The sequence below is a fragment of the Sciurus carolinensis genome, chromosome 1, assembly GCF_902686445.1.
Source record: "Sciurus carolinensis chromosome 1, mSciCar1.2, whole genome shotgun sequence".
Lineage (NCBI taxonomy): Eukaryota > Metazoa > Chordata > Mammalia > Rodentia > Sciuridae > Sciurus > Sciurus carolinensis.
Window position 1 is genome coordinate 181240224 of NC_062213.1, and position 24093 is coordinate 181264316.

Here is a 24093-nt window from a genome sequence, read left to right on the forward strand (position 1 = left end):
CACCTTGAAGAAACAGGTTTTCATCCTAGAAAAATAAAAATACAGGAATCTAGCAGTTGTGGGCATTTATTAAGTATTTACACACACACACACACACACACACACACACCTTTTTTAAAAATTTTCAAAACACACCCAGCTGCTGCTCCTCCAGGGGAGGGGGTGTGAGCAAGCCTCCTAGAACCCTGTGGTGCCCTGTTTTCCCACACTGGCTCTAGGCATGCCTAGTCCTGTCCTAACTGGTCTTGGTTTATGATCCCTACAAGGGCAAGGAAGGGAAGGGTGGGAATGTGGAGGAAGGAAGCTGCCCCACTCAGCCTGGGGTCTGTATTCTCAGGGTGAAGCCATTTACAGTCCTGGAATCCCGAGTGGACCAGGAACGCAAAGGGCAGGAAGACTGCCAGTTCTACTCTACTCTGATTAGAGTTTCATCAATAAAGAAGTGGTCCCGCTGTTGCTTCCTAATTCCAAGAATTTCTACCTACAGATAAAAAAATAAGAGAAAAAAACTTATCCTTTGATAACTTTTGAAGCCACCTGAGTAACCAATAAAAGAATAATGATAAAAATCAGTCTATCCAGTGGATAAAATATTAGACAATCGTTAAAAACAATTATTTTAATTATTACTACAAGTATATTACTTTTGAAAAATTCAATGATATAACAAAATGGAAAAGAGTCAATGACTTAAAATTAGGACATAAAATTGTTTACCGTAATTACAAATACAGAACACAAAAATATAAACAAAAACCAATGCATGGCTTCACAAAATGCAGAATACACCAGAAGCTCACAGTAGTTCTTTACCTCCCAAGCTTTAGCTCCCACTGTGCAATAAATATTTGCTGTTCTTGAATAAGTACTGAGATTAGGAAGGAATTCATCTACTTCCTACTTTATTGTAATGAGATCATGTAACTTTCACAATGAAAAAAAAATTAAAAGAGTATATATAAAAATAAGATTGATTTCACAACCCAAAAACAGTGACATGGGGGAAGGGATTTTAATGTTCAGAGAAAGACATCAAACAGCAGATCAACAAATTGTGGCTACAAAAAGGAGAACCATGCTGTTTGGACTAATGGAATGTGAAGTTATTACCCCCAAAAGAGAATTATGTTCAATGCAGAATGATAAGGCTTATCTGTAACACCTCAACGTTTTCGACGACTCTGAAATTTGTAAATAGCTGGGGAATTCACTGTTTCTTTCTTCACCTTCACCCTCTGAGTTTTATCCTATAAAAGAATAAAAAGATGGTCGGTAAACAGAAAGAGCGTTTCATAAAACAAGAGGTTAACAAGCTACCTCTGAGAAACCCCCCAAGATGGCCTTCCCAGAGTTCTGAAGAGAAAGCACCCTACTGTCTACACATCAACTAAGTGCAATGAGTTCCCTTTCCCTAATGGAACAAACCACGCACGGTCCTCAAGGAAATTGAGGAAAGAGGTGATTAAAAATTGGTTTTATTTAAAGTTATCATTTTAATTCTCTCACGGAACCCCAGTTGAGAAAGGCTGTTCTAAATGATCTGCAAGGCTAAAGAATTTGACATTTAGAGGAATGATAATACGAAAGAGGCATCTTATATTCCGTAGCTCTGCTATTTAACTACACAATGTTGTCTATTTTTAAACACCAATGAGTGACATGCACTGTTTTGTTAACCTGTTTAAATGTTACGGGAGCTGCTCATAAGCTATAAAGTTCATATGCTACCCGATCCTACCCTTTGCTGTTCCAAGGCACTGACTAATAACCCCCTTATTACCTTCTTAATCAAGGAACATTTCAACACTGTCAGGGCAACAGACACTGGCTCAAATCACTGCCCCTGAGGAGCAGACATTTTCACTGGGGTTGATTTACACACAGCTGAAAGCCAGTCTCAGTTAAGACCTTTAAGAGAAAAAAAAATCAAAGAAAAAAAAAAAAGAGAGAAGGCCTAAGGCTCTCTCTCCTCACCTGAAGATCTTTGCGTGTTTGAATTTTCTGTGCAATAACAAACAATTCCTTCTCTCGTTCAATCCGCTGTGTCAGGCAATTATATTGCTTTTGCCTTTCTTTAGCTATCCGCTACAGAAGAAACACGAACATTTTCAATAAAACAATTATGGCAAAAATCAATTTAAATTATTTAAAAAGTATTTTAGTTCAAAATGTTTTAAGCTTTGAACTATAAGAAACTGATTCCTGAGCCACTTAAGCCCAAATGTGTAAATGGTTTCATCAACTCCCTCCCTACTCCAGAATCAACACAGTATGATAACCATGAGGTTGTCAACTTTAGGAACATCGGATTCTAGAGCTGAAAGAAACTTTGGAGACTATTTTGTCACACCCTATCTAAATTCAGAATGAGGTCCAGAGAAGAAAGTAACTGACCCAAGGACCTATGATTCACCTGGAACAGAGTCTTCTGGACTCCCGAAATTTTTCCTACCCCTACACTACACTGCCTCAGCCCTTGTGTGAGGGGTCTGGTTACCTGACATGATGGCAGGGATGGACCAGTACCAGAAACCCTGCACAAAGTGCACAGGGAGCACCAGAAGGGCCACCTGGCAATGTGCTGGTACCAAAGAATCTTAAAACTCAAGACAGCAGGAGGATTTTTCCCAGCAGGGGTTGACCTGAGAATTCTCACCACTAATGCCTCCTCAAGATCAGTAGACTCCTTAAATTTTGGAGAATCACAGACCTCTGAGAAATTTATGAGAGCTTTGGGTTCCTTTCTGAGATAACATACAGCTGAATATCTCTTGTCCAAAATGCTTGGGACTAGTAGTTTTGGATTATAAAATGTTTTAAGCTTTGGAATATCTGCATGTGCATAATGAAATGTCTTGAGGAAGGCCCCCAAGCATAAACACGAAATTGATTTGTTTCCTATGCCACTTATACACACACTGACTGAAGGTGATTTTATACATTACTTTTGACGTGTCTACATTTGACTGTGACCCATCACATGAGATCAGGTATGGAATTTTCCACACATGGCATCACATCAGAACTTAAAAAGTTTAAATGGAGCATTTGGATTTGGGGGTATGGGATAAGGAATGCTCAACCTGTGTATGTTTTTGTTTTTGTTTTCTGGGACTGGGGATTGAACCCTTTACTACTTAGCTACATTCCCAGCCCTTTTTGTTTTTTTTATTTCGAGACAGGGTCTTGCTAAATAGCTGAGACTGCAGATGTGCACCAGATGTGCCCAGCTACCCACCAGTAGTTTTTTTTTTTTTTAATCTATGTATTTTTTTAGTTGTTGATGGACCTTTATTTTATTTATTTATATGTGGTGCTCTACCACTGAGTCACAACCCCAGCCCCCAATAGTCTCTTAATAAAAATAATTTTGCTTTAAACAAAACAGTTGAATGAAACACTATTAGACAAAAATCACAAGATCCAAACCCTCTCAACTTCTCAAAAGCTGTGATGGCCAACTATTCTACATAGGAGTTTGGAATACTAATCTCTTTAGAGACTACCTCAATACTTGAAAAGTAATTGAAAAGACAACTGATTGATAAACAGGGTTATCACAAGAACACTAGTCAGCTAGCTCCTCTGCTGGGAGCGTCATCTACATACCAAAGAATATGACTGGCCTCAGACTTCAACAATTCACCGATTCTAGCACAGTCTCACAGCAGTGGTTCAGACAGCTTTTGTTTTCACTTTATTGCACAGACTGTCAAATTTATGGGATTACCCAATATAGTCAAACTAATTAGGGGTATTTATATTACTAAAGCAAGTTTAGCTGCCTCTGAGCTAGAGAAAGCTGCTGTGAAATTAAACATTGGAAGCAAAACTGATGCAGTGTAAATGATTTAAATCAAAACAGAACAGCTGTCTGCTTGAAACACATTGACAGCATTTTTTTTTTTAAATGAATCAGTCAGAAGTGAGAGTTCAACTCCAGAAAGCTTTGAGGAGAAGCATGTCTTCTGCACAACCCAGTTACAACGCTGGAAAACACCAGAAGGAAAAGTCAATACAAAATTTTAGTTACAAAAGCAGAATATGAAAAGCTCTTTTAATATGTGTATTTACTGCTGAAAGTTCAATATCAAAATACTGTATGCCATGTTCCTTCATCTGCAGTGTCCCCTCCTTGCTCTGCACGTTAAAAATGCTGGAATCTATTACAGGCATTAAAAGTGCACCAGGTTGGGCAGGATGAACACAGTGGCACACACTGTAATCCCAGCAACTCAAGAGACTGAGGCAGCAGATTTACAAGTTCAAGGACAGTCTCTGCAACTTAGACCCTGTCTCAAAATAAAAAAGATCTGGAGCCAGGTGTGGTGGCCCAGGCCTGAAATCCCAGCAACTTGGGAGGCTAAGGAAAGGATCATAAGTGTAAGGCCGCTTCAGCAACTCAGTGAGACCCTGAGCAACTTAGCAAGAGCTTGTCTCAAGACTAAAACAAAATGAAAAAGACTAGGGATGTAGCTCAGTGGTCAAAGTGCCCTTGGATTCAATCCCCAGTATCAAAAAAAACAAAACAAAACAAAACCTGCACTGGGCACAGTGGAGCACACTTGTAATACCAAATACTCAGGAGGCTAAGGCAAGAGGATCACAAGTTTAAGGCCAGCCTTGGCAATAAAGCAAAACCCTGCCTCAAAAAAGAAAAAAGGATATAGCTTAATGGTAGAGTGCCCTTGGGTTCAATTCCCAGTACTTGGGGGGCCAAGGTGGGGGCAGATGGTAACAAAGGACAGGGGCCAGGAGAGGGACTCAAACCCAGGTCTATAAGGCAATTTACTACACATCCTCCAATCTCAGAAAACCAAGCAACCCTCCTCCACTTCCAGCCCTATCATCAAATCCTCCTTTCATTTTTCAAAAGGAACTTAAGAGTTTTCCACAAATAACATATTAAATGCATGGAAGAAAAAAAAGAACCTTGATTTCCCCAAACTCCCATCTCAATAACAATGGAGAAAATTACCTTAAGTCCAGCCTGATGGGTAACTCCTTTCACTTTTTCCTTCTGCAAGGTCTCTATCCTGGGTCTATTAAAGACTCTGTCAACTAGTTCCGGTGCTGTTTGCAGGTGACTTGCAATATCAAACTCTTCAACTAAAATTCAAAACAATCCTTAAGGCACTGCCTGCCTAACACCAAGCAATAGAAAGTGCTACTGTACACTATCCCAGAAACCTTCAAACATCTCATACCTTCTTTTTTGGTATCAAAAAAAAATACATGCTTATTCTGTTGCTTCCCCTGGAAATCCAGTAGATGGAGCTCCGATTTTAGTCTTTCAATTTTCTAGAACACAGAATACGATCTCACTTTAAATTGAGATCTTCTGGAGTCTCAGAAGTAAATTTGCAAAAGTTTAGACCATTTCACATCATTATTCCAGGCAACTAAGAATCTGTTTCATTCTTTTAAAGGCAAGGAACACTAAAATATATCAAGTACCAACTACATGCCAACTGGGTTAGGCATTCCACAAAAACTTATAATACTTATAATAATACTATGAGATAGGAAAGAAGAAATAGCCTCGGGGGGGTTATTTGTCCATAGTCATGGGGCCAGTAAACAGCAGAACCAGAATTCAGCCCACTTCTCTCTCATTCTCAAACACGAACTCTCTTTTTCACCATGATACACTTCTAAATCATTACCACAATCAAGCGTAAATTAAGTTTGTAAATGCCCAAAGAAATCAACTGATAACTTGAGATTTATGGATTTGTTTCCTCTCTTAACCATCAATGTATCAGAACAAAAAGTGAATTGTTACCTTAGCTTCTGCAACCCTTTTCATTTCTATATATTTGATATCCTGAGTTCTCATCAGCTTTAGCTGTTCTGGAGTTACTTCTTCCTTAGTTTCCTTAATAATATGAACTCCATCCTAAAATCCAAATTTAAAAGATATATTTCAATTAGAATAAAGTCACTAATAAGTTGTTGGTGTAGATCACTGTTAGAACAACTGCATGTCACCAGTAATCCAAGGCACTAGGCCTCCAAGGTACGTTTGAGGTAGCACCTCCACACAACATTTACTCTTAGTACATCTCCAGGTATTAGACAAAGCATATACAGAAGCAGGAATGCATGCTGCAGCTTTGCTTGGACACTGACCAAAAGCATCTGGAGCAACTGGAAAGGGATAGGTTAAAGCCATAGATCCTTCGGATCCATCTTCTTCCCATCTTTATTTTCCAACAGTTGGACCTCAAAACATCCACTGATTCACTAGGCACCTACCTGGAGTTTAACCCGAGTCATTTTATAGTAGAATTCATCTGGATTTTTTTCAAGAGCCTTCTTCCGGAGAGCTCTGAGGAATTCTTGTTTTTTATGATAATCACTAAAACAAAGGTTAAACGAGGTCATCAGAAAAAAAAAAAAAAATAATGCACACACACACGTTCAATGAGCAAACTTTATAAGCATCTAAAAGATCACATAAAGGGGGAAGTGCTGGAAATGATATTGGCCAAATTATATTGTATGTTGTGTGCATATACAAATATGCAACAATGAATCCCATCAGTATGTTTAACTATAAGCACCAATTTTTAAAAAATGGTAGGAAAAAATAAAAATGCTAAGAACCCAGGGATAAATAAATAAATAAAAGTTCACATAAAATGAGTCTCACAAAAACCAAAGCGGTGACTGAATCTGATCCACACTCCACTGTCCCTGAGTTGGGCTTGTGTCTGTAGGGTCCCCAATCTAACCATCCTCCCCATCCCAGTTGTACTTGAAATTAACTGCCTTCACCCCACATGTCTTGGTGCCACTTATATCATTACAGGGAAAACAACAAAGAGAGGAAATATTAAAACTTCCTAGACAGGGTTCTGGTGCCAGCTTCAGCAGCAAATAACAAACATGATTCAGAAACTACACAGTGCCATACAGGATAATGACTCAAATGGACTCTGGAGCCACACTGTGTGGTTCAAACCTAGACTCCATCATTTCTGGATAAGAAACCTTAGAAAATAAGTTAGTTAACAACTCTATATTCCAATTTCATAAATGAGTATGGCAACACTAACCTACCCCAGAAGGTTAAATGGAATATGACATTATGTATAATTTGGGGGAAGGGGGTGGGGGGGAAGGGTGCGGAGGATTGAACTCAGGGGCACTTGAACACTGAGCCATATCTCCAGTCCTATTTTGTATCTTATTTAGAGAAAGGTCTCACTGAATTGCTTAGCACCTTGCTGAAACTTTGAACTCGAAATCCTCCTGCCTCAGCCTCCTGAGCCACTGGGATCACAGGCATGTGCTACCATGCCTGGCTAAAACTCTTGAGTTTTTAACTTAAAGAAATCCACTTAATCCATTGGCACAGTTCATACTGAGAGCATAAGAAGGACCTCAGCTGACATGTATGGCTAGCAAATAACTATATAAGTGTTTTGCAAATGAAATGCTAAAGAAAAAGAATGGGTATAATTGTTTTAGAAAATGTCTTCCAAGTCCATTATCACCCACGCTCAGTCTCATGAATCCATCTTTCACATTTCTTCATTCCACACCACACACATGGTGATGTAAGAGACTCAACAAATGGAATTTTAGATTCTATCTTGCACTTCAAGAAAAGAGAGAAAAGAAGATTCGGCTTTTGGTTCAAACACAAAGGCCAATCAAAGCCACTGTGAGAAAGCAATCTGCAGCAGCATAATAAAAAAGATTTACAATGCAACCAGTTAAATAAATAATGCTGTTCTGTCTAAACAAAAAGAGAAGTTTAGAGTCATAGAAAAATATTTAACAGGCTGCCAGAGCTGAAGCCATTTTTATCAATGGCAGGAAGTTATTCCCTGTTGGGTGCTTCGGCTGCAGCTCGGGACGTCTTGAGCTTTCTTGGCAGCATCCCTACCAAAATGACGACTCACTCTGCCCGAAGTTTGTAATCTTTCTTTTTCTCCAGAAGACCCAGATGTTTTCGAAAACCAGGCTGAAAGACAAAAGAAAAAAAGAGCACTTAGTTTCCTCAGCAAGCACATGCTCAAATCAACAGGACACCTGACAGGAACAAGCGTCTCTGGAGTGCTCAGTAAATCCATGTCTTTGGAGCCAAACCACTACCCTGCTCCTTTCCCCTCCCAGCAACTGGGTTCCGACCAGAATGAGAGGGACTGAGCAGACTCCAGGAGGGTCACAAGCACTGCTGTAGTAGGTTTCCTGGCCTATTAAGGACAGAGAGAGGCAACAATGACTCGGCACTAAGCACACAGTTGCCAGCTGTACTAAAATTACTACCGACTTAATCCAAGGGCTTATAAAATACTACGAAGGGAAAACATAGTAACAGGGAGGCAACTGTGTAAGGAAGCTAAATTTAGAGTTTGGAGACTTGGGTTCAAATCCAAGCTTTGCCTCTTAACAATCTGTAACCTTGGACAAGTCACTTAAGTTCTCTGGAGCTGCCAATTCCTAACTGTAAAATGAGAATAGTGCTTACTTGGCAGGGTCACAGTGAAGATTCATTGTGCCTCTGTAAATGGTAGTGCCTGCATATGGCTTGTTACACACCAGGTGTCCAGCATGTGTTTACTGTTGTTGTACCTTTGGTACAAAGTACGAGAGAAAACCAAGTGTGTCAGAAAGTACTTTCTCTGACGCAGACTTGGATGGCATGAAGGGTATAAGGATTAAATCTTGGTATTATCTTTCTACAAGTTACCACTTGTTGAGCACTTAATATATGTCAGGGTCTGTGCTAGAGGTTTTGGATTACATCATCTTAATAGGCTGCTATTTTTTTTTTCCCGTACCAGTGGTTGAACCCAGAGGTGCTTAACCACTGAACCACATCCCCAACTCTCTTTGTATTTTATTTAGAGAAAGTCTTTTGTTAAGTTGCTGAGGTTGACTTTGAACTTGTGATCCTCCTGCCTCAGTTTCCTGAACCACTGGAATTACAGGAGAGCAATGGTTGATGATTTTTATTTTAAACACAGCAGTGGGAGGCTGACAGAGTGGAAAAAGAAAACTCAAGGGGCAAAAGAGCAAAACACCAAGCAGAAAACTTGAAATCTGTCATATCCACTTGCATGTACATCTGCATTACAGAAGGAAACCTGATACTGCATCTGAAATCTCACTGCCTCAATGAAAGGACTACAGAATAAAGTCCAAAGTACATAGGGAATGCTCATATCAATGGGTTACCCAGCTTTCTGGCAGGGCCATCTCTCTCTCCTCCCACAGAGATCTTCTATTCCTGCTCCGGCAAGATCATGGCCAACCTCGAAAGTCTTTTCCTTCCTCTGCCAATCCAAATCAAATACTTGCAACCATAACTTTGGATACACCATTTCTTTCTTTCTTTCTTTTCTTTCTTTCTTTTTTTTTTAACAGATTGCATTTTGATTCATTGTACACAAATGGGATACATCTTTTCATTCCTATGGTTGTGCAAGATGCAGATTCATAACACTCATGTAATCATACGTGTACACAGGGTAATGAGGTCTATCTCATTCCACCATTTTTCATACCCTCCCTTCCCTCTCATATCCACCTCATAGGGATGGTAAAGGATTATATGAGACAATCCTTGTAAAACATGTAGGGCTGTGCCTAGCATACTGTAATGCTCAAAAGTGAGCTTTGCCTTCAAAGGTAAATTGTTCTCCAAGTCCAGCAAACTTCATCACGATGCTCTCTCATCATCTCCACGCCTCCCACTCATTTTCCTCAGTTGTAATTTTTCATGTGCAATCTCATATAAAGTTGTCATTTTATTCATCTTTTTTTTTTCCCCCTTTGCAGTGCTGGGGATTGAAACCAGGACCTTGCGCTTGTGAGGCAAGCACTCTACCAACTGAATTATATCCCCAGTCCCTTTATTCATCTTTTAGTAGTCTCTGGATTCAAAACACCTGATGTAATTTCTGGCTTTGCCACTTGCCAGCTATCCGTGTGTTTTTGGCCAAAGTACTTAACCTATCTGAGTCTCTGTTCCCTTATCTATAAATGTGAGGAAATAATAGTACCTACTTCCAGGTAGCTGTTATGAATTAAATGAAATAATGACTAAAGCGTTTTACACTTTTTTGTGCACTTTTACCTAGTATTAATTTTGTTTTTAAAAAAATTTTTTTAGTTGTAGATGAACACAATACCTTTATTTTATTTATTTATTTCTTTTTGTGTGGTACTGAGGATTGAACCCAGTGCCTCACATGTGCTAGACAAGCACTCTACCACTTAGCCACAACCCCAGTCCCTACTATTAATTTTAGATAGGTCCACATATAGTCTCCCAGAAAGGTGGCAAGTTATTCTATCACTACCAGCATACTAATGAGCACAAAGAAAGAGCACAATGTTTGATAAAGGCATTAAGCAGGAAGACTGAACCGTGGTCAAGAGGCCTTAATTCTTTCCCATTAGTCAGCTGCACAACTGTAGGTACATTTTTCCCCATCTCTTCCCCAACTGTAAAACGAAGTTAGACCAGATATTTCTAGGGATCGTTCTGAATCGGATATTAGGTGATTCCTGAGAATAGTCAAGTGGATGCACTGATTCTACGCATGATATTATTTCTCCCCCAATCTCTCCAGACACATTCTCCTCTGAAATCCCACAACTGTTGCCTAAATTTAGTGTCCGTGAATGAGCTCTCGACTCCAGTTTCCCCACCTGTATAATGCAGACAGAAAACACCACATGACAGAGTGAGGCCAAAACATAAGTGACAGATTTTTGTGGATCACAAAGCCCACGCATAAAGATTAGTAAAACCATCTCTGCGGTCACAGCAGCAGACAGAGCTGGGCGTCCGATGTGCGTTCCCATTCCAGCTGGGAACTCGTAGGCTGCGTGAGCTTTGCCCTCAATTTCTTCAGGGATGGCCCGGCACATGACACACATCATCTCTTAAAGACCCACTGAAACTTCTCAGGATAGATTTGATCAAGGTACAGAGCGTAGGGTGCCCCACTCCCCCGGGGCCCCGCCCCCGCCACGCCGGCGTCATTAGCAACATTCGCGTGGAACTACATTCAGTACCTACACACAGCGGGGACTAAGACCCCGGGAGCGAGGGGTCTGGGCTAGAGTAGCACGCGCGGCCACAGGCGAGCCCTCGTGGGGCCTGTACGGTCCTACCTGGCTTCGCTCTCGGTGCTCCCGCTGCCGGGACTTAGCCGCCTTGCGAAATGCCGCAGCCATGTCCGCTCAGTCCTGGAAGAGTTCAGCGGACAACACCAGATCCGCCCTCCTTAAGCCTCCGCGTCCACCGACCCTACCGGAAACCGGTCCCACCATCAGTAACTTGGAACCGCCCACTTCCGCTTTGCAGCCTATCAGGAGCCTGGATTCCCGGAAGTATGTCTCCCAGCCAAGGCGACCCCCCGGAGACTGCTGCTGGGAGGTGTTGTTTCCTAGGTCTAGTCTCGTGACTCCGCGAGAGCCGGCTCTTATTCGCCCGAGCGGGTCCACGTACCGAGATCTAGCTTTAGCGCTTTCCGCGCGTGGCTACCTGGGAACACGTGGCTGGCACTACCCTCCAGCTGAGCGGGGCTTGGAGTGTGCGCATGTGCAGTCACCTACGGCTCGGACCCGATTGCTGCATTTCCGCGGCATATTTAAAACTAGGAGCAATGTGAATTTTACAGTGTACCGGGAAGAGCAGTCTATGGAAAGACAAGAGACTTTTAAGTTATATCTGACCAAGTCACTGGCTGTGTGACTTTGGGAAGGTTTTTTTGACTTTAATGAGCATCGTTTTTCTCACTCATAAAACGAGGCTAATAATAGCATGCGCTTCCACCCTCTCAGGGCTGGCAAGGGCTCACAGTTGAACTGAGGAATCATAGCTGAGCAGCCTAAAATGAAATCACCCAATCGCAGTAGTTATAAAGTTCTGAGTTCCTCACGGAAATGACTGAAGCAGAATGAGTGTCAAAGGCGGTACGATGTAATAGGACCATGAACCACGGAGGAGGCGTGTTCTGATCCCAGCTCTGCTACCACCTAAGGCTAAATTTGCTTTGTTGATCCTCATTCTCCCTATCTATAGAGGTAATAATAATTACCCAGGATTGTTGTGAGAATTATAATAAATACCCCAGGATTGTTGTGAGAATTAAATATGTTTTAAATGCTTAATGCTATGGTCGTCTATTAGTTTCACTATAAAATGGAGCTATCAGTTATTTTTATTATTACTAAACCTCTTTTAAGTCTAGAGAGTTGGGGGCTGGGGAGATAGCTCAGGTGCAAGGCAAGCACTGGGTTCGATCCCCAGCACCCCCCCCCCAAAAAAAAAAAGTCTAGAGAGTTGGACACAGCAAAACATCCCGGAGGTTTTTGATTTCTTTTCCACTATGTGAAACTGAACTTCAGCAGGTTCTGTAATTTCATCCATTTTTTATTTTCATTACTTAATTCCTTTAATACTTTGAACTATTATTTTTTTATTTGTTCTTTTTAGATATACATGACAGTAGAGTGTATTATGACATACATACAGGGTACATTGATTTTTTATGACAGTGGCCAACCTCTCTAGGTGAGGAGCTCTAGAGAAATCTCCACAGAGTCCCCAAAGGTGCCAGTCCAGCAGATCACTAGGCATGAAAGAGTAAAAGTAGGCTTGAGGCTCCCCTCTCTTACTCAGACCAATTCATTCCATCTTATAGATTGCTACTTTCACCTTCATCTTCAATAAATCTATACTTTGCCTGTTTAAAAAATAATAATAATAAAAGTAAAAGTAGCTGAGATCTGCTGTACGGAAAGTTTTTTCCTTCCTCCCCATTTGAATCTTGCCCAACTAGGGTTACATGAATTAATGAAATTCCATCTCATTTGTCACTTACACTGGCAGACAAGCTTCTTCCTCATCTGGCCTACCTTTCTAGCCTCATCTCAATTAAAAAGATCAGCCATCAATTAGTGAGCAGGTGGCTGCCCAGTCACATCCCACAAAGAATACTTTGTACCAGTAGAGCCAGGAGAAGCCAGCTCTGGAGGTGGAAAACTCAGGAGCAGCCCTGGATTAATTGCCCATCTACCACATATTGGCTTGTGATTTGGAACCCCAGTGTCAAAATCTCTGAGCCTTGTCCTTCTCTGTAAAATGATGATAATAATGACACTTCATGTGGATTTCATGAAGACTAAATGTAGGAATTAGCAGTCTAAGCATGGTACCCTGCAAACAATCAGCATTTAACCATGTTAGTTCTCCCTCTGCCCCCGTGCTCTGTGAAAGTCACTTTTTCCACCCTATTCACCCACAAACCCATTGCCAGACTTGAGATCACAAGGAAGTTTCTGGACGATTTGAAAGAGTGTGTCTGCTAAGCCCTGAGGCCTGCAAGAGCTCTAGGCATGGCAGCGGTAAGAGTGAGCAATACGCCCAGAGAAGGAAGAACGTCTTCTCACTAAGAGGAGGAGGGCTTGTGGTTACAGGCACCAGAGAGTGATTCAGCAGTCAGAGGAAACCACCAAAGGCCTGTCAGTAATCACCCAGGGCCTCCTTTTGAAAACTTCAAAGATGAGAGAACAGCTGCAGGACCCTGAGCATAAGATAGGGAAAGGTGTGTGGGGACCTCCTGGGTGGAAAAGGGACAACCAGAACCTACTTACCCAAGGCCCTTCATCCAGCACTCAGGGTCTGCTTCCAGCCCCGGCTCAGACACACCTGTTTCCCAGGGAGGGGTAGAAGACAGATGGGGAACAGGAACAGGGAGTCCATGTGGCTGATCCCTGAACTCCCTGGGGCACATCTTCCTGAGCCAATGGAAATAAAGTAAGCAGGGAAATGTGAACCCACTGGGGAGCTGGAAATGGAGATGGGAAAGGACACAGTCCCCCTGCCCTAGGCCAGTCTCCCTTCCCCAGATTGGCCCTAATTTTCTCTGGCCTCCAAGCAGCAGAACCTTAACACTTGATAATTAAATGGATGGTATGGGGGGTGGACACATACTGAACACCTACTGTGTGCTCACATCCAGTCCTCATAACAATGCTGAGTCAGGAGGAGACAGGTTTACAAAGGTCAAATGATTGCAGATGCTCTACAACCTAATGGTTAAACTCGTTTTTTTTTTTTGGCATAAGGGGCTTTGACATTTGACAGTCTGGATTTGAATCCTGGCTTTGTTATTATTAGCTATGTCATCTTTGACAAGCTAATCTCTCTCTGCCTTCCTTTTCTCATCTTTAAAACAAGGATAAAAATATGTATTTAATAAAGTTGTTGGATAATTAAGTGCATACATATATATAAAGTGTTTAGAAACTGGTACAAAATAAGTCAGGAAATACTGGCTCTCAGTATTAGGCTGTTCAGCAGAGATTTGAGTCATAAGAAAAGAGATCTCAAGACTCTCCTTTTATCTAGCACTGTATTGCTCACTCCTACCCCCTCAGTTTCTGAAGACTCCTCACTTTACCCTCCCTTCACCCCAGAGCAGACCCCTTCTTGCTACCTACTCCAACAGGAAGAAGAGTTTCCCATGCATCCTTTTGAGCAGGGAGTTCCTGTACACCTTCAAGACAAATCCCAGAGAAAGGGCCCACCCATGGGCTGGATGTTCACTAGAGCTGGTAGTCCCAACTGGGGAAGTGGGGGTCCATATTGAAGTAGTATCATTCATTCATTCATTCATTCATTCATTCATTCGTATTTATTAGGTGCCAGGCACTGGAGTAAGTACTAGGAATGCAGTGTTAAACAAAAAGGGCCCAATACACCTACAACAACAACAATAAACAGCGATTATTTAATTTTGAAAGGAAACCTGGAGTGAAGGCTGACTTGAACCCCAGAAATCAGGCACATGATGCAGAGGGGAGGGTCGTCCAGAGCCCCAGCCTGGGAGGGTGTTAGTGCCTGCAGTGATAGCTTGGCAGGACTCAGCTTGGGGTGTGGGAGAGCCTCTGTAGGCACCTGAATCTCCACTGAGATGCTGAGTTATTTCCAGGGTTAGTTTGTTGTCCCTTGTTTTGCAAACAGCACAACAGAGCCTCCTCCCTCCTCCCCCACCCTCCCAGACTGAGGCTATTTATTCCTAGTGACAAGCCTGAGGATCCCAGGGGGGGTGGCCTCAAGAACCTGGAGGGGCCCTGTGTCCCTGGCAGGCGCCAGTCCTCCCTCCTGGGCACAGGGAGGAAGCCCGAGGGTCAGAACTGCAAAGGTTCCCTCCCATCTCCTCCACCACCCCTGCAGCACCCCATTCCCTCACACCCCTGCCTGAGAAGTTCATGGGGCCAAGGATTAGGGTCTCCCTGGGCTTCAAAAGTCAAAACTATTCCTGGGCACTGTGGATACAAGCAGGACTCCTCAGTGCCAGGGTGCAGTTGGAGGTTTGTGTGTGGGCGGGTGGTTACCAAGGTTTTTGCCACTTGGAGTTATGGAATAAAGCCTTGGGAAGGTCAAGGCCTCGTTGAGGGGGCAGGAAGGGGGAAGCTCTCTTCACCCCGTTTCCAGAAAACACCTTGATCCCCACTAACAGGGGCCATAATAGCAGAATCAAAACACTTTTTCCCCCAGGCTGCATTAAGGTTACCTCCCTAAACTGGGGTTTGGTGTAATCCCTGGGGATAAACGTGGGGGGGCAGGTAAGGGGCGAACACGAGGAGAAGGACTCCTGGTCCCCAAATGGATCCGCGTTCGCACCCCTTGCCTGGGATGGCATGCTGGAGCCTCGCGCGGCTGCAGGGGTCGCGGCGCGGGCCCGGAGGGCAGCGGAGGCTGCAGGGAGGGGCGGGGCGGGGCGGGGTCCGGGCCGCGGGGCAGGCTGGAGAGCCAGGTTGGGCCGGGCGGTGGGGCTGCGCGGCCAGGGCGGGCGGCGCGGCGGGAGCGGGGTCTGGCCCCGCCGCGGGCTGGGGGCCGGGGGCGGGCTCCGGCGGGGCGGGCCCGCGCGCACTTCCTCGGGAGGCCTGGGGCCGCGCGCCCACTCGCCCACACAGTCCTTTCGCAGCCGGCAGCCTCGCCGCGCTCGTTCGGCCGCGCTCGGCTCGGCCCGGCCCGGCCCGGTCCGGCCCGCAGATAGGAGCCGCCGAGGGACGCCGGCTCCCGGCTCCCGGCCCCCGGTCACATCCGCGCCGCGCGCGCCCGCTTCGAGGTGAGCGCCCCGCCGACCTGACTCCCAGCCCGAGCAGCCGGCCCCCCGCACTCCGCCCGGGCGCAGCTGCCCGCGAGGGCTGAGCACAACTGGCCCCTGCTCCTGCCCCTGCCAGCTCCAATCTCGGGCACCCTGTACGCGCCGAGCCCGGGCGAGCACCCACTGGGACTGCCCGACTCGGGCCGGGGGCCACTGCGAGACGGGGGCGGGGGAGGGGACCAAGTTTGAAATGGAAAAGCCCTGGAGAGACCCCGAGGGTTGGAGAAACTGAGGCTTCCAGAAAGCCCGCTGGGGCGAGAGAACCACCTAGACCCAGGCAAGAGACTAGAGACCATTGAAACGAGGACAGAGACTGAACATACAGAGTTGCCGAGCGACCGACCCGAGGCATGGGGCGGACCCGGATTTTGTGCAACATTTTAAGAAAAAGTATACATATGGCCCCTGTGAACACAGAGCTAGGGCCCTTCCCAGGGCCTTGGAGGGCCCTGAGGCTGAAGTTTTATTACTTTCCTGCTAAGTCGGCAGCTCAGGTCTACAGAAACTGAAGAGAGACTCAGGCATGCAGAGATGCTAAGAGACAGAGACTGAGAAATGGGGGTGGTGGGGACGAAGACATTCAGCCCTTTAGAGACACTGAGAGACCAAACCAGACTTGAGTGTATGGGAGAGGCCCCACTGGGAGACAGCCCCTCAGAGACAGAGTCCCAAACACAGAGAGCAGCTGAAGTGTGCTCCACACAAAGGTGTTGAGTGGAGCCGAGCTAGGCACAGAGACAGAGAGAATGGAGGTGGAGAGATCTGTGCCCGAGAGATCCAGGCCTGGAAGAGTGGGAGGCAGGGCTGCAGGGAAAGGACACCAGTAACCAATCCCCCATGAGGCAGAGGACCTGAGTCAGTAAGATCAAGATCAAGAAGTAGCCCCATGCATGCATGCAGCCACCAAGACAGCCCCAGCTTATTTTTAAACTCTAATCTTGGACGAGCTGCTTCAGCCCTGGGGGACCCAGGGTGAATGAACTGTTCCTCTCCTGTCCCCAGAGCAGCTGCCGGATCCTGTTCCCCACCCCCTTTCCCCTAAACTGCTTTGACTTCCAGGTTCTGTGGGGGAGGAAGGGGGAGAGCAGTTTGGGGTTGATGCCCAGGTACAGGGTTGGGGGTGGGAGGACTTCAATTTCTCCCCTAAGTCTCCTGTCAACTCCTGGGAGTTAGGGGAGGGGTCTATTCTGATCCTGACTCACAACTGTGGGGCCTGGCCAGGGTCCTCCTGGACAGTGAGGACAGGGACAAAAGGGTTGAGCAGTTGGCATGGCTAATTGGAAAGGCTTCTGGGTGTCTTCCAATCACAGGGCTGGCAGCTGGGGAGGAGAGCCAGGCTCTGGTGTATATCCCCTGCCCTTAAAAGCTGACCACCGCCTCCACCCACCACCAAATATTTCTAGAGAGAAGGAAGAGGAAAGAACTCCAGGCTGGGAGGCAGGAGACCTGGGCTCTGATACCTGAGCAATCTTTGCCATGCCCCTGCCCTGTCTCTGGCCTCCTTGTGCTCCACTCTAAAACTGGGACGTCATTCTGTTCTGCTTGCCTTTTGCGGAGGCAAACGAGGTGACGGTGGGAATGACCTTTTGGAGGGGTGGAGTAAAATAGAGGTGTGTACACCTGTGTACCTGCTGAGGAGTCTCACAGTTATACTCCCCAGCGTCAGGGTGACAGCTGGTCCTGGTGGTCACCACAGTGAGAGCCATGGACCTGGGACCTCCTGTGCTCTCTCTGGGCCTACACTGAGAATGCCCAGGTCACATCCCAGGCCAGCTCCCTGACCCAGGTCTGCATGAGACCTTCTGTCTGACCACAGTATGAGCAAGGGGCTCATAGTAAAAATACAAATAGCTACCATTTTCCAGGAATGTATTGTCTACCAGGTATTCTTCAAAGATCACCATGTGTAAGCCTGACAACAACCCTAGGAGTTAGGTGGTAGTAATATCTCATTTAATTAGATGGACAAAGAGGCTCAGGGCACCTAAGTGACTTGCCCAAAGTCACAGTATTCAAATCCCAGGTTTTTATTCCCTAGCTCAAGCCGCTGTACACTGTACACCACACTGTTATCCATTCTGAGCTCCAGAAGATTCACTGTGTGTGGTATGTGTGTCTAGGTCAGGTGGAGGGATGTGTGTTGGTGGGAGTAGGGGTTGAGAGCCAGCTGGCAGATCCCGCAGTCTCCCCTGAACCTCACTCCCATACCAGCCAGAAAGGAATATAAGACTGGCGTTTCCCTTTCTGCTTCAGCCCCCCAGCCTTGCCAGGGAATGGGGGAGGGAGAGGGATGGGCAGAGACAGGTGGGCCTTGATGGTGCCCTTCACTGTGTCCTCATCAGAGCCCAGCTGGATAGACTGAGGGAATGGGGGATTCTGGGAAGGAAATAAGCCACACCCATACCCTATTTGGGGTGCCCCTGTCTCAGAGTGGTGACTGGCTCCCAGGGGCGGATCCAGGGCTAGCCTGGGCCTGGAAAGGTGGTTGCTGCTGCCAGCCAAGCCAAGAAGGAAGGAAAGGGCCCAGAGTACTCACTGAGGGGCACTTGGCCACATACCACCTGTGTGGCCCCCTGCTACTCAGCCCAGGCAGTCCTCACATGCTGGGCCAGAGTGGCAGCGAGGGGCTGAGGAATGGCAGCCTCCACCCTATAGCATGGCCCCTACCTTAGGAGTCCCACTGTGGAGATCCCAGCTGTGGTGGCCTCATGCCATGCCTGGAATGTGAACTGGGTGTTCTCCCGCTGTATGGAAGGGAAGCTTCAAACCCCAGCCCCAGAGGAGTCAGGGCCTTCAGGCCTGGGGCTTTTACTGGCGCCTGAAGTCTGAACTCCAAGCCAGAGCAACGCTGTGGGTGAGAATTTCCCACTGGGCTGGCTGAGAAAAAGGGCTTTTCCTTCAACTTGAGCCAGGGCAGGCTCTGGGGACTGCCAGTCCATGGAGTCTCGGGAAGAGAAGGGGGTTGGGGGGTTCCTTCGTAGTCTCTTTAACTTCCCGAGGCTTATCTTCTTCCTATAGGTCTTGTGGTTGTCCACCACCTATAATCCCAGCCCCTAGAGAGCAGGCCTCATGGTGGAGGAGACCCTGAGTGACAAGCTCTGACTTTGGGCTGGAAACTGGAATTGGGCAGCCAAAGGGACTGGGAACCCCACTTCCCTACTGGCCCCCCCCACTCCCCATGCTCCTGTTCCAGAGGCAGCTGTGTGGATGACCTCATCCCACAAACATGCTTTGTTCCTGAGAAAATGGAAAGTGTCTGAGGTTTGGTGGGGGGCTGGGTGTCTGCAGCAGCAGCTCTCAGGGTTCCCCTTGTCTTACTCCCCACCCAAGAGGGGGTTTGACTGAGGAGAAGGGTCTCCACTGGCTCCTGCTCTCACCCTTTCCTCCCCCGATCCTACCCCAAGACTCAAACCCAGAGACTCAGAAAAGGTGGGAAAGGGCTGTCTCTCCAGGGGAGAGAGATCATGAAGGGGGTGCGGATCTTGGGGCTTTGAAGAGTGCGTGCCAGGAGAGACGCCTGGCAGGAAGTAGCAGGGGCACCCCAGGCTCTGTCTCCAGTTCCCCTCTGCTTCCTTATTCATCTCATTTTCTCTTTTTCTCCCTTTTGCTGGCAAAACCTGACATCTGGCCCTCTGTGCTGTCACAGCTGCTGCAGATGTTGCCGCCAAGGCTGCCCAGGCTGGTGTGACCAGAGACACAGCAGGGGTGGAGGGGAGTGAGGCAGAGGGTCCAGCTGGGGAAGCTCGGCTGTGTCCAGCTTGCAGGATTTCCTTCCTGCTTAAACCTAGACTGAGCCTCTCAAGTTCTTGTTGCTTGGCTGATTCTCCTGGGAGAGGAGGACTGACTTCTCACACCAGCTCCATCATTCATCCGGCCTCCACTATTCATCTGTCCAGCCTCCCTCTACCATTCCATCGTTTCCTGGATCGGGAAGGAGGCCCAGAATAACACTGAGCTCCCCAGTTCAGAGCTCTAGTAAAGGTTCCTTTATCTGTATTCCCAGAGCCCCTTTCTGGAAGTCAGGAGGTGACTGCTGCCCCTGCTTCTGCCACCCTGGGGACAGTAGGGACACTGGAGGCTAAACTCAGTCTGGGGCAGGAAATGAGTCACTGACCCAGGAAAAGCCCCCTCCCCTTGGATCTGCCAGGGCCTAGATAAGAAAATAACTTCTGCTTCCTGGTTTTTTCCTGACCTCTTCCCACCCCCACGGTCAAATACAGAAATAAAAATGCAAAACTCCTAGGTTCCCAGAAGGACCCCTTTCCCATCTCTACCTGCTCTGTCTGGCATTTCCTAGCTTGGTCTCTTGTGCTTTTTTGAATGCAAAGAGTTCTTGCCAAGGGCTAAGCTAGGGCCCCTCCAGGTGACCCTGTCCCACCTTGTGTTCCTAACAGGGCTCACTCACACCACCATCATGAGTGAGGCATTTGACTGTGCAAAATGCAGTGAGTCCCTGTATGGCCGCAAGTACATCCAGACAGACAGTGGCCCCTACTGCGTGCCCTGCTATGACAACACCTTTGCCAACACCTGTGCTGAGTGCCAGCAGCTTATCGGGCATGACTCAAGGGTAAGGACCAGACCAGGCAGGGCAGGAGTGGGGTGGAGGCTGGCGGGAGGGGGCAAAGGATGGATCCACCAGGACTGGACGCCAGTGCCCCTGTTGTGCTCCCCACAGGAGCTGTTCTATGAGGATCGCCACTTCCACGAGGGCTGTTTCCGCTGCTGCCGCTGCCAGCGCTCCCTAGCTGATGAGCCCTTCACCTGCCAGGACAGTGAGCTGCTCTGCAATGACTGTTACTGCAGTGCCTTCTCTTCACAGTGCTCTGCCTGTGGGGAGACTGTCATGCCTGGTACGTCCCCAGTGGTTCATCCTTGTGTGGAAACTGGCATGCCTGGCATCTGTGTAGGGTCTTTGTACATCCTGATACATAAAGGCTTGGCATTGGTAGAGACCTGTACACTCAACTTATTTCTAGAAATTCAGTGTGTGCAGGATCTGTTGTGCCCGAATGCTCCAGGGAGCTTAACTGTGCACAGGGATTGGCATCCCCGAGTCTACACATGAAAGCTTGGCAGGTGCAGAAACTGATAAGCATGGTACCTTCCTGAGGGCTCGGAGTGTGCTGGACCATTAGGCTGGAATACACCTGGGGTAGTATCATGTTCAAGTAGACTGACATGCTTAATACACACCTGGGGGCTTAGCATGTGTGAAGACCTGCATGTTCGATACATGTAGGAGCCAAGCACGTGTGAGACTATCATGCTTGGTGCATTGGGGCTTAGTGTGTTCAGGGATTAACATGTATGGGGACCTGCATGCTTAATAGCCATGTGAGGACTTAGCATGTGTGGAGAATGGCATGCCCAGAATATACAAGGACTTAGCATGTACTAAATCCGTCACACCCAGGGCATTAGAAGTTGGAGTAGGCAAAGATTTGTTTGCCTGACATCTGTGAGATCTTGTGTGAATGTTAAAATATCACTTCTAGTGTATAAGGGTTTAGCATATGCTGAGACAACATGCCTGTTATGTGGAGGCTTGATGTGTTGATGGTCATCTGAAACATAATGGCTTAACATATGCCAAAAACCTTTTTCAGCACTGGATATTGAGCCCAAGGGTGCTTTAGCATTGAGCTATATCCCTGGTCCTTCTTATTTTGAGACAGGATCTTGCTGAGCTAAGAGACTAGCTAAGTTGCGAGGCTGGCCTCGAACTTGGCAATCTTTCTGCCTCAGCCTCCTGAGTTGTTGGGATTACAGGCATGGTCCACTGCTCCTGGCACCAAAACACTTTTGACCAGTTTTGGGGGCCTAGCACATGCTGAGCTATCATGTCCCATGTTGGAGAGAGGTTAGCACATGCAATATACATTATACACAGTGGAGGTCTTGCTACATGTGCCTGGACACCACCCTACTCAGGCTGTGGGAGCGGTGGGGACATCCTGGGTGAGGGGGTAGCGGAGACTGACCCTCAGGATGTGGCACAGCCTCTGAGGGGGACTCCTGTTCCCCACAGGGTCCCGGAAGCTGGAGTATGGAGGCCAGACGTGGCATGAGCACTGTTTCCTGTGCAGCGGCTGTGAGCAGCCACTGGGCTCTCGTTCCTTTGTGCCGGACAAGGATGCTCACTACTGCGTGCCCTGCTATGAGAACAAGTTTGCTCCTCGCTGTGCCCGTTGCAGCAAGGTGGGGGCTGTGCCAGTGGGGTTGGGGTAAGACCTGTTCTGGGGTGGGAATTCCCACTCCCCCCGCTGAAGGATGCTGCCCCCACAGACGCTGACCCAGGGTGGAGTGACATACCGTGATCAGCCCTGGCATCGAGAATGCTTGGTCTGCACTGGGTGCCAGACACCCCTGGCTGGGCAGCAGTTCACCTCTCGGGATGATGATCCCTACTGTGTGGCCTGTTTCGGAGAACTTTTTGCACCTAAGTGCAGCAGCTGCAAACGCCCCATCACAGGGGGGACAGGTGGGTAGAGTGCAGACAAAAGCATGGATGTGGTATTGGGTGAGGCTGAGGGGCAGGACTGCCCCAGATCTGCAGAGCTAACCTCCAGCCTCCCTGCAGGACTCGGTGGAGGCAAGTATGTGTCCTTTGAAGACCGACATTGGCACCACAGCTGCTTCTCCTGTGCCCGCTGCTCCACCTCCCTGGTGGGCCAAGGCTTTGTGCCGGATGGAGACCAAGTGCTGTGTCAAGGCTGCAGCCAGGCAGGGCCCTAAGCCAAGGCTCCTGGGCCTGGGCTTTCCCAAACCAGGGCTCCAGGACTATGGCTCCTTTTCTGAACCACTTAAGACCCAGCCCCTTCCCAGAATGGGGCTTCCCCTGGGCTCCAGGATTCAGTCTCTTTACTCAAATGTACTCCAACTGGTACTCCCTGACCCAGGCCTCCGAATCAGGGCTCTTATGGAAATTCTGTGATTCAAGCCCCCTCTCCAAGTTTGGGGTCCAGAACTGGGCCCTCTCCCATAAAGTCAGGGTTCCCAGACCAAGATCCCTTCTCAAATCAGGGATTTAGACCCCAGCCCTCCAAACCTGGACTCTGGGACCTAGACTCCCTTAAATCAAAACTTCTCTATGTAGATTTTAGGTCTCTTACAGGTGCCCAACAAGTCCTCAAAGTAGACTGTATTCAGGCTGGCCCCACCTCCACCCCACCCCTATTCCCAGGGCTGGAGCTGTCTGGGCAGATCAGATAACTGGTTAGAGGGTCTTAAGGTACAGAGTGCTTCCCAGCCCTGCCCATCAAGCATGTTCCCATTTTATTTCAGCTCATTTTGCCCAGAGATGGGCAGAGGGGAATTTGGCTCACCCCCCTTCCAGATTCTGCAATAAAGCAGTGTGAGGAAGCACAGGCCTCAGTGTGTTTGTCTGGGATAAAGGATGAAGGAAGATTCCTTTGCAAACTAAACCTCTTGTAGACTTCTTGAGGGGGATGGGTGGGGGCAGGCCATGGAGAGGGAAGTCTCCCCAGGAAGGGGATCCCTGCTCAGCTACCGTCCCTCTCGAGCTTGACCTGCCTCCTCCCCTGCTGCTGGCAAGGGCTTTCCTTGTGAGGAAGGGAAGGATTGGGGGGATCCCAGACAGGGAGTTCTTAGTTTGCTACGCACTGCCCCCTCCCCTAACAATCCTGTTCAAATCCTGCAGTTGTGAGCACTGGGTCCCCATCCCCAGTCTGGCCCAGACCCTCAACCCGCTTCCCCCTCTTCCCAAGGATTAGCGGGGGCGGCCCGGGATCGCTCTCGGCCGCACGTTTTTTTGCCAAAAAAGGCAAGGATGCAGCTGCACGCGCCGCGGGAACATCTGGATCCGATTCCCAGTATGAATGGGTCATGGCCCCGCCCCACCCCCAACCCCCCCCCAATGATCAAGGGAGGGGGCGGGAAGGAGCGACGGGGCTCTCCCTCGAAGTGGGGAGAAGGGGCGGGG

General features: G+C 47.5%; 2 protein-coding genes across 4 annotated transcripts; one reads left to right on the top strand and one right to left on the bottom strand.

Moving 5' to 3' along the window:
- Nucleotides 1–591: 591 nt before the first annotated feature.
- Utp11 (UTP11 small subunit processome component) lies at nt 592–13764 on the bottom strand. 2 transcript variants are annotated; one of them, XM_047529680.1, is made up of 9 exons: nt 13627–13764; nt 11140–11275; nt 7914–7975; nt 6259–6361; nt 5786–5899; nt 5208–5301; nt 4979–5109; nt 1975–2085; nt 592–1247 (listed from the first exon to the last, which is right to left on the bottom strand). In XM_047529680.1, the coding sequence occupies exons 2-9, from the start codon at nt 11200–11202 to the stop codon at nt 1164–1166; spliced, it is 762 nt and encodes a 253-aa protein (XP_047385636.1). In that variant the 5' UTR covers nt 11203–11275; nt 13627–13764; the 3' UTR covers nt 592–1163. The 2 variants fall into 2 exon arrangements, with proteins under 2 accessions (XP_047385636.1, XP_047385630.1); XM_047529674.1 differs by lacking the exon at nt 13627–13764 and having other exon boundaries at nt 11140–11418.
- A 2058-nt stretch (nt 13765–15822) lies between these two features.
- On the top strand, nt 15823–23514 carry Fhl3 (four and a half LIM domains 3). 2 transcript variants are annotated; one of them, XM_047540785.1, is made up of 6 exons: nt 15823–16109; nt 20543–20718; nt 20827–21001; nt 22180–22349; nt 22437–22632; nt 22732–23514. In XM_047540785.1, exons 2-6 carry the CDS (start codon nt 20563–20565, stop codon nt 22884–22886), a joined length of 852 nt encoding a protein of 283 aa, XP_047396741.1. In that variant the 5' UTR covers nt 15823–16109; nt 20543–20562; the 3' UTR covers nt 22887–23514. The 2 variants fall into 2 exon arrangements, with proteins under 2 accessions (XP_047396741.1, XP_047396820.1); XM_047540864.1 differs by lacking the exon at nt 15823–16109 and adding an exon at nt 18664–19002.
- The last annotated feature ends 579 nt before the right edge of the window (nt 23515–24093 follow it).

What these genes read in the sequence shown, in the direction of transcription:
- Utp11 (XM_047529680.1), bottom strand. Translation starts at nt 11,202, where the DNA reads ATGGCTGCGGCATTTCGCAAGGCGGCTAAGTCCCGGCAGCGGGAGCAC. An exon ending in AAAGGGTTGCAGAAGCTAAG is followed by an intron (nt 5,302 to 5,785) that starts GTAACAATTCAC and finishes TCTGTGTTCTAG; the next exon opens with AAAATTGAAAGACTAAAATC. An exon ending in TTTTGATACCAAAAAAGAAG is followed by an intron (nt 5,110 to 5,207) that starts GTATGAGATGTT and finishes TTTGAATTTTAG; the next exon opens with TTGAAGAGTTTGATATTGCA.
- Fhl3 (XM_047540785.1), top strand. Translation starts at nt 20,563, where the DNA reads ATGAGTGAGGCATTTGACTGTGCAAAATGCAGTGAGTCCCTGTATGGC. An exon ending in TTATCGGGCATGACTCAAGG is followed by an intron (nt 20,719 to 20,826) that starts GTAAGGACCAGA and finishes TGCTCCCCACAG; the next exon opens with GAGCTGTTCTATGAGGATCG. An exon ending in GCTGTGCCCGTTGCAGCAAG is followed by an intron (nt 22,350 to 22,436) that starts GTGGGGGCTGTG and finishes CTGCCCCCACAG; the next exon opens with ACGCTGACCCAGGGTGGAGT.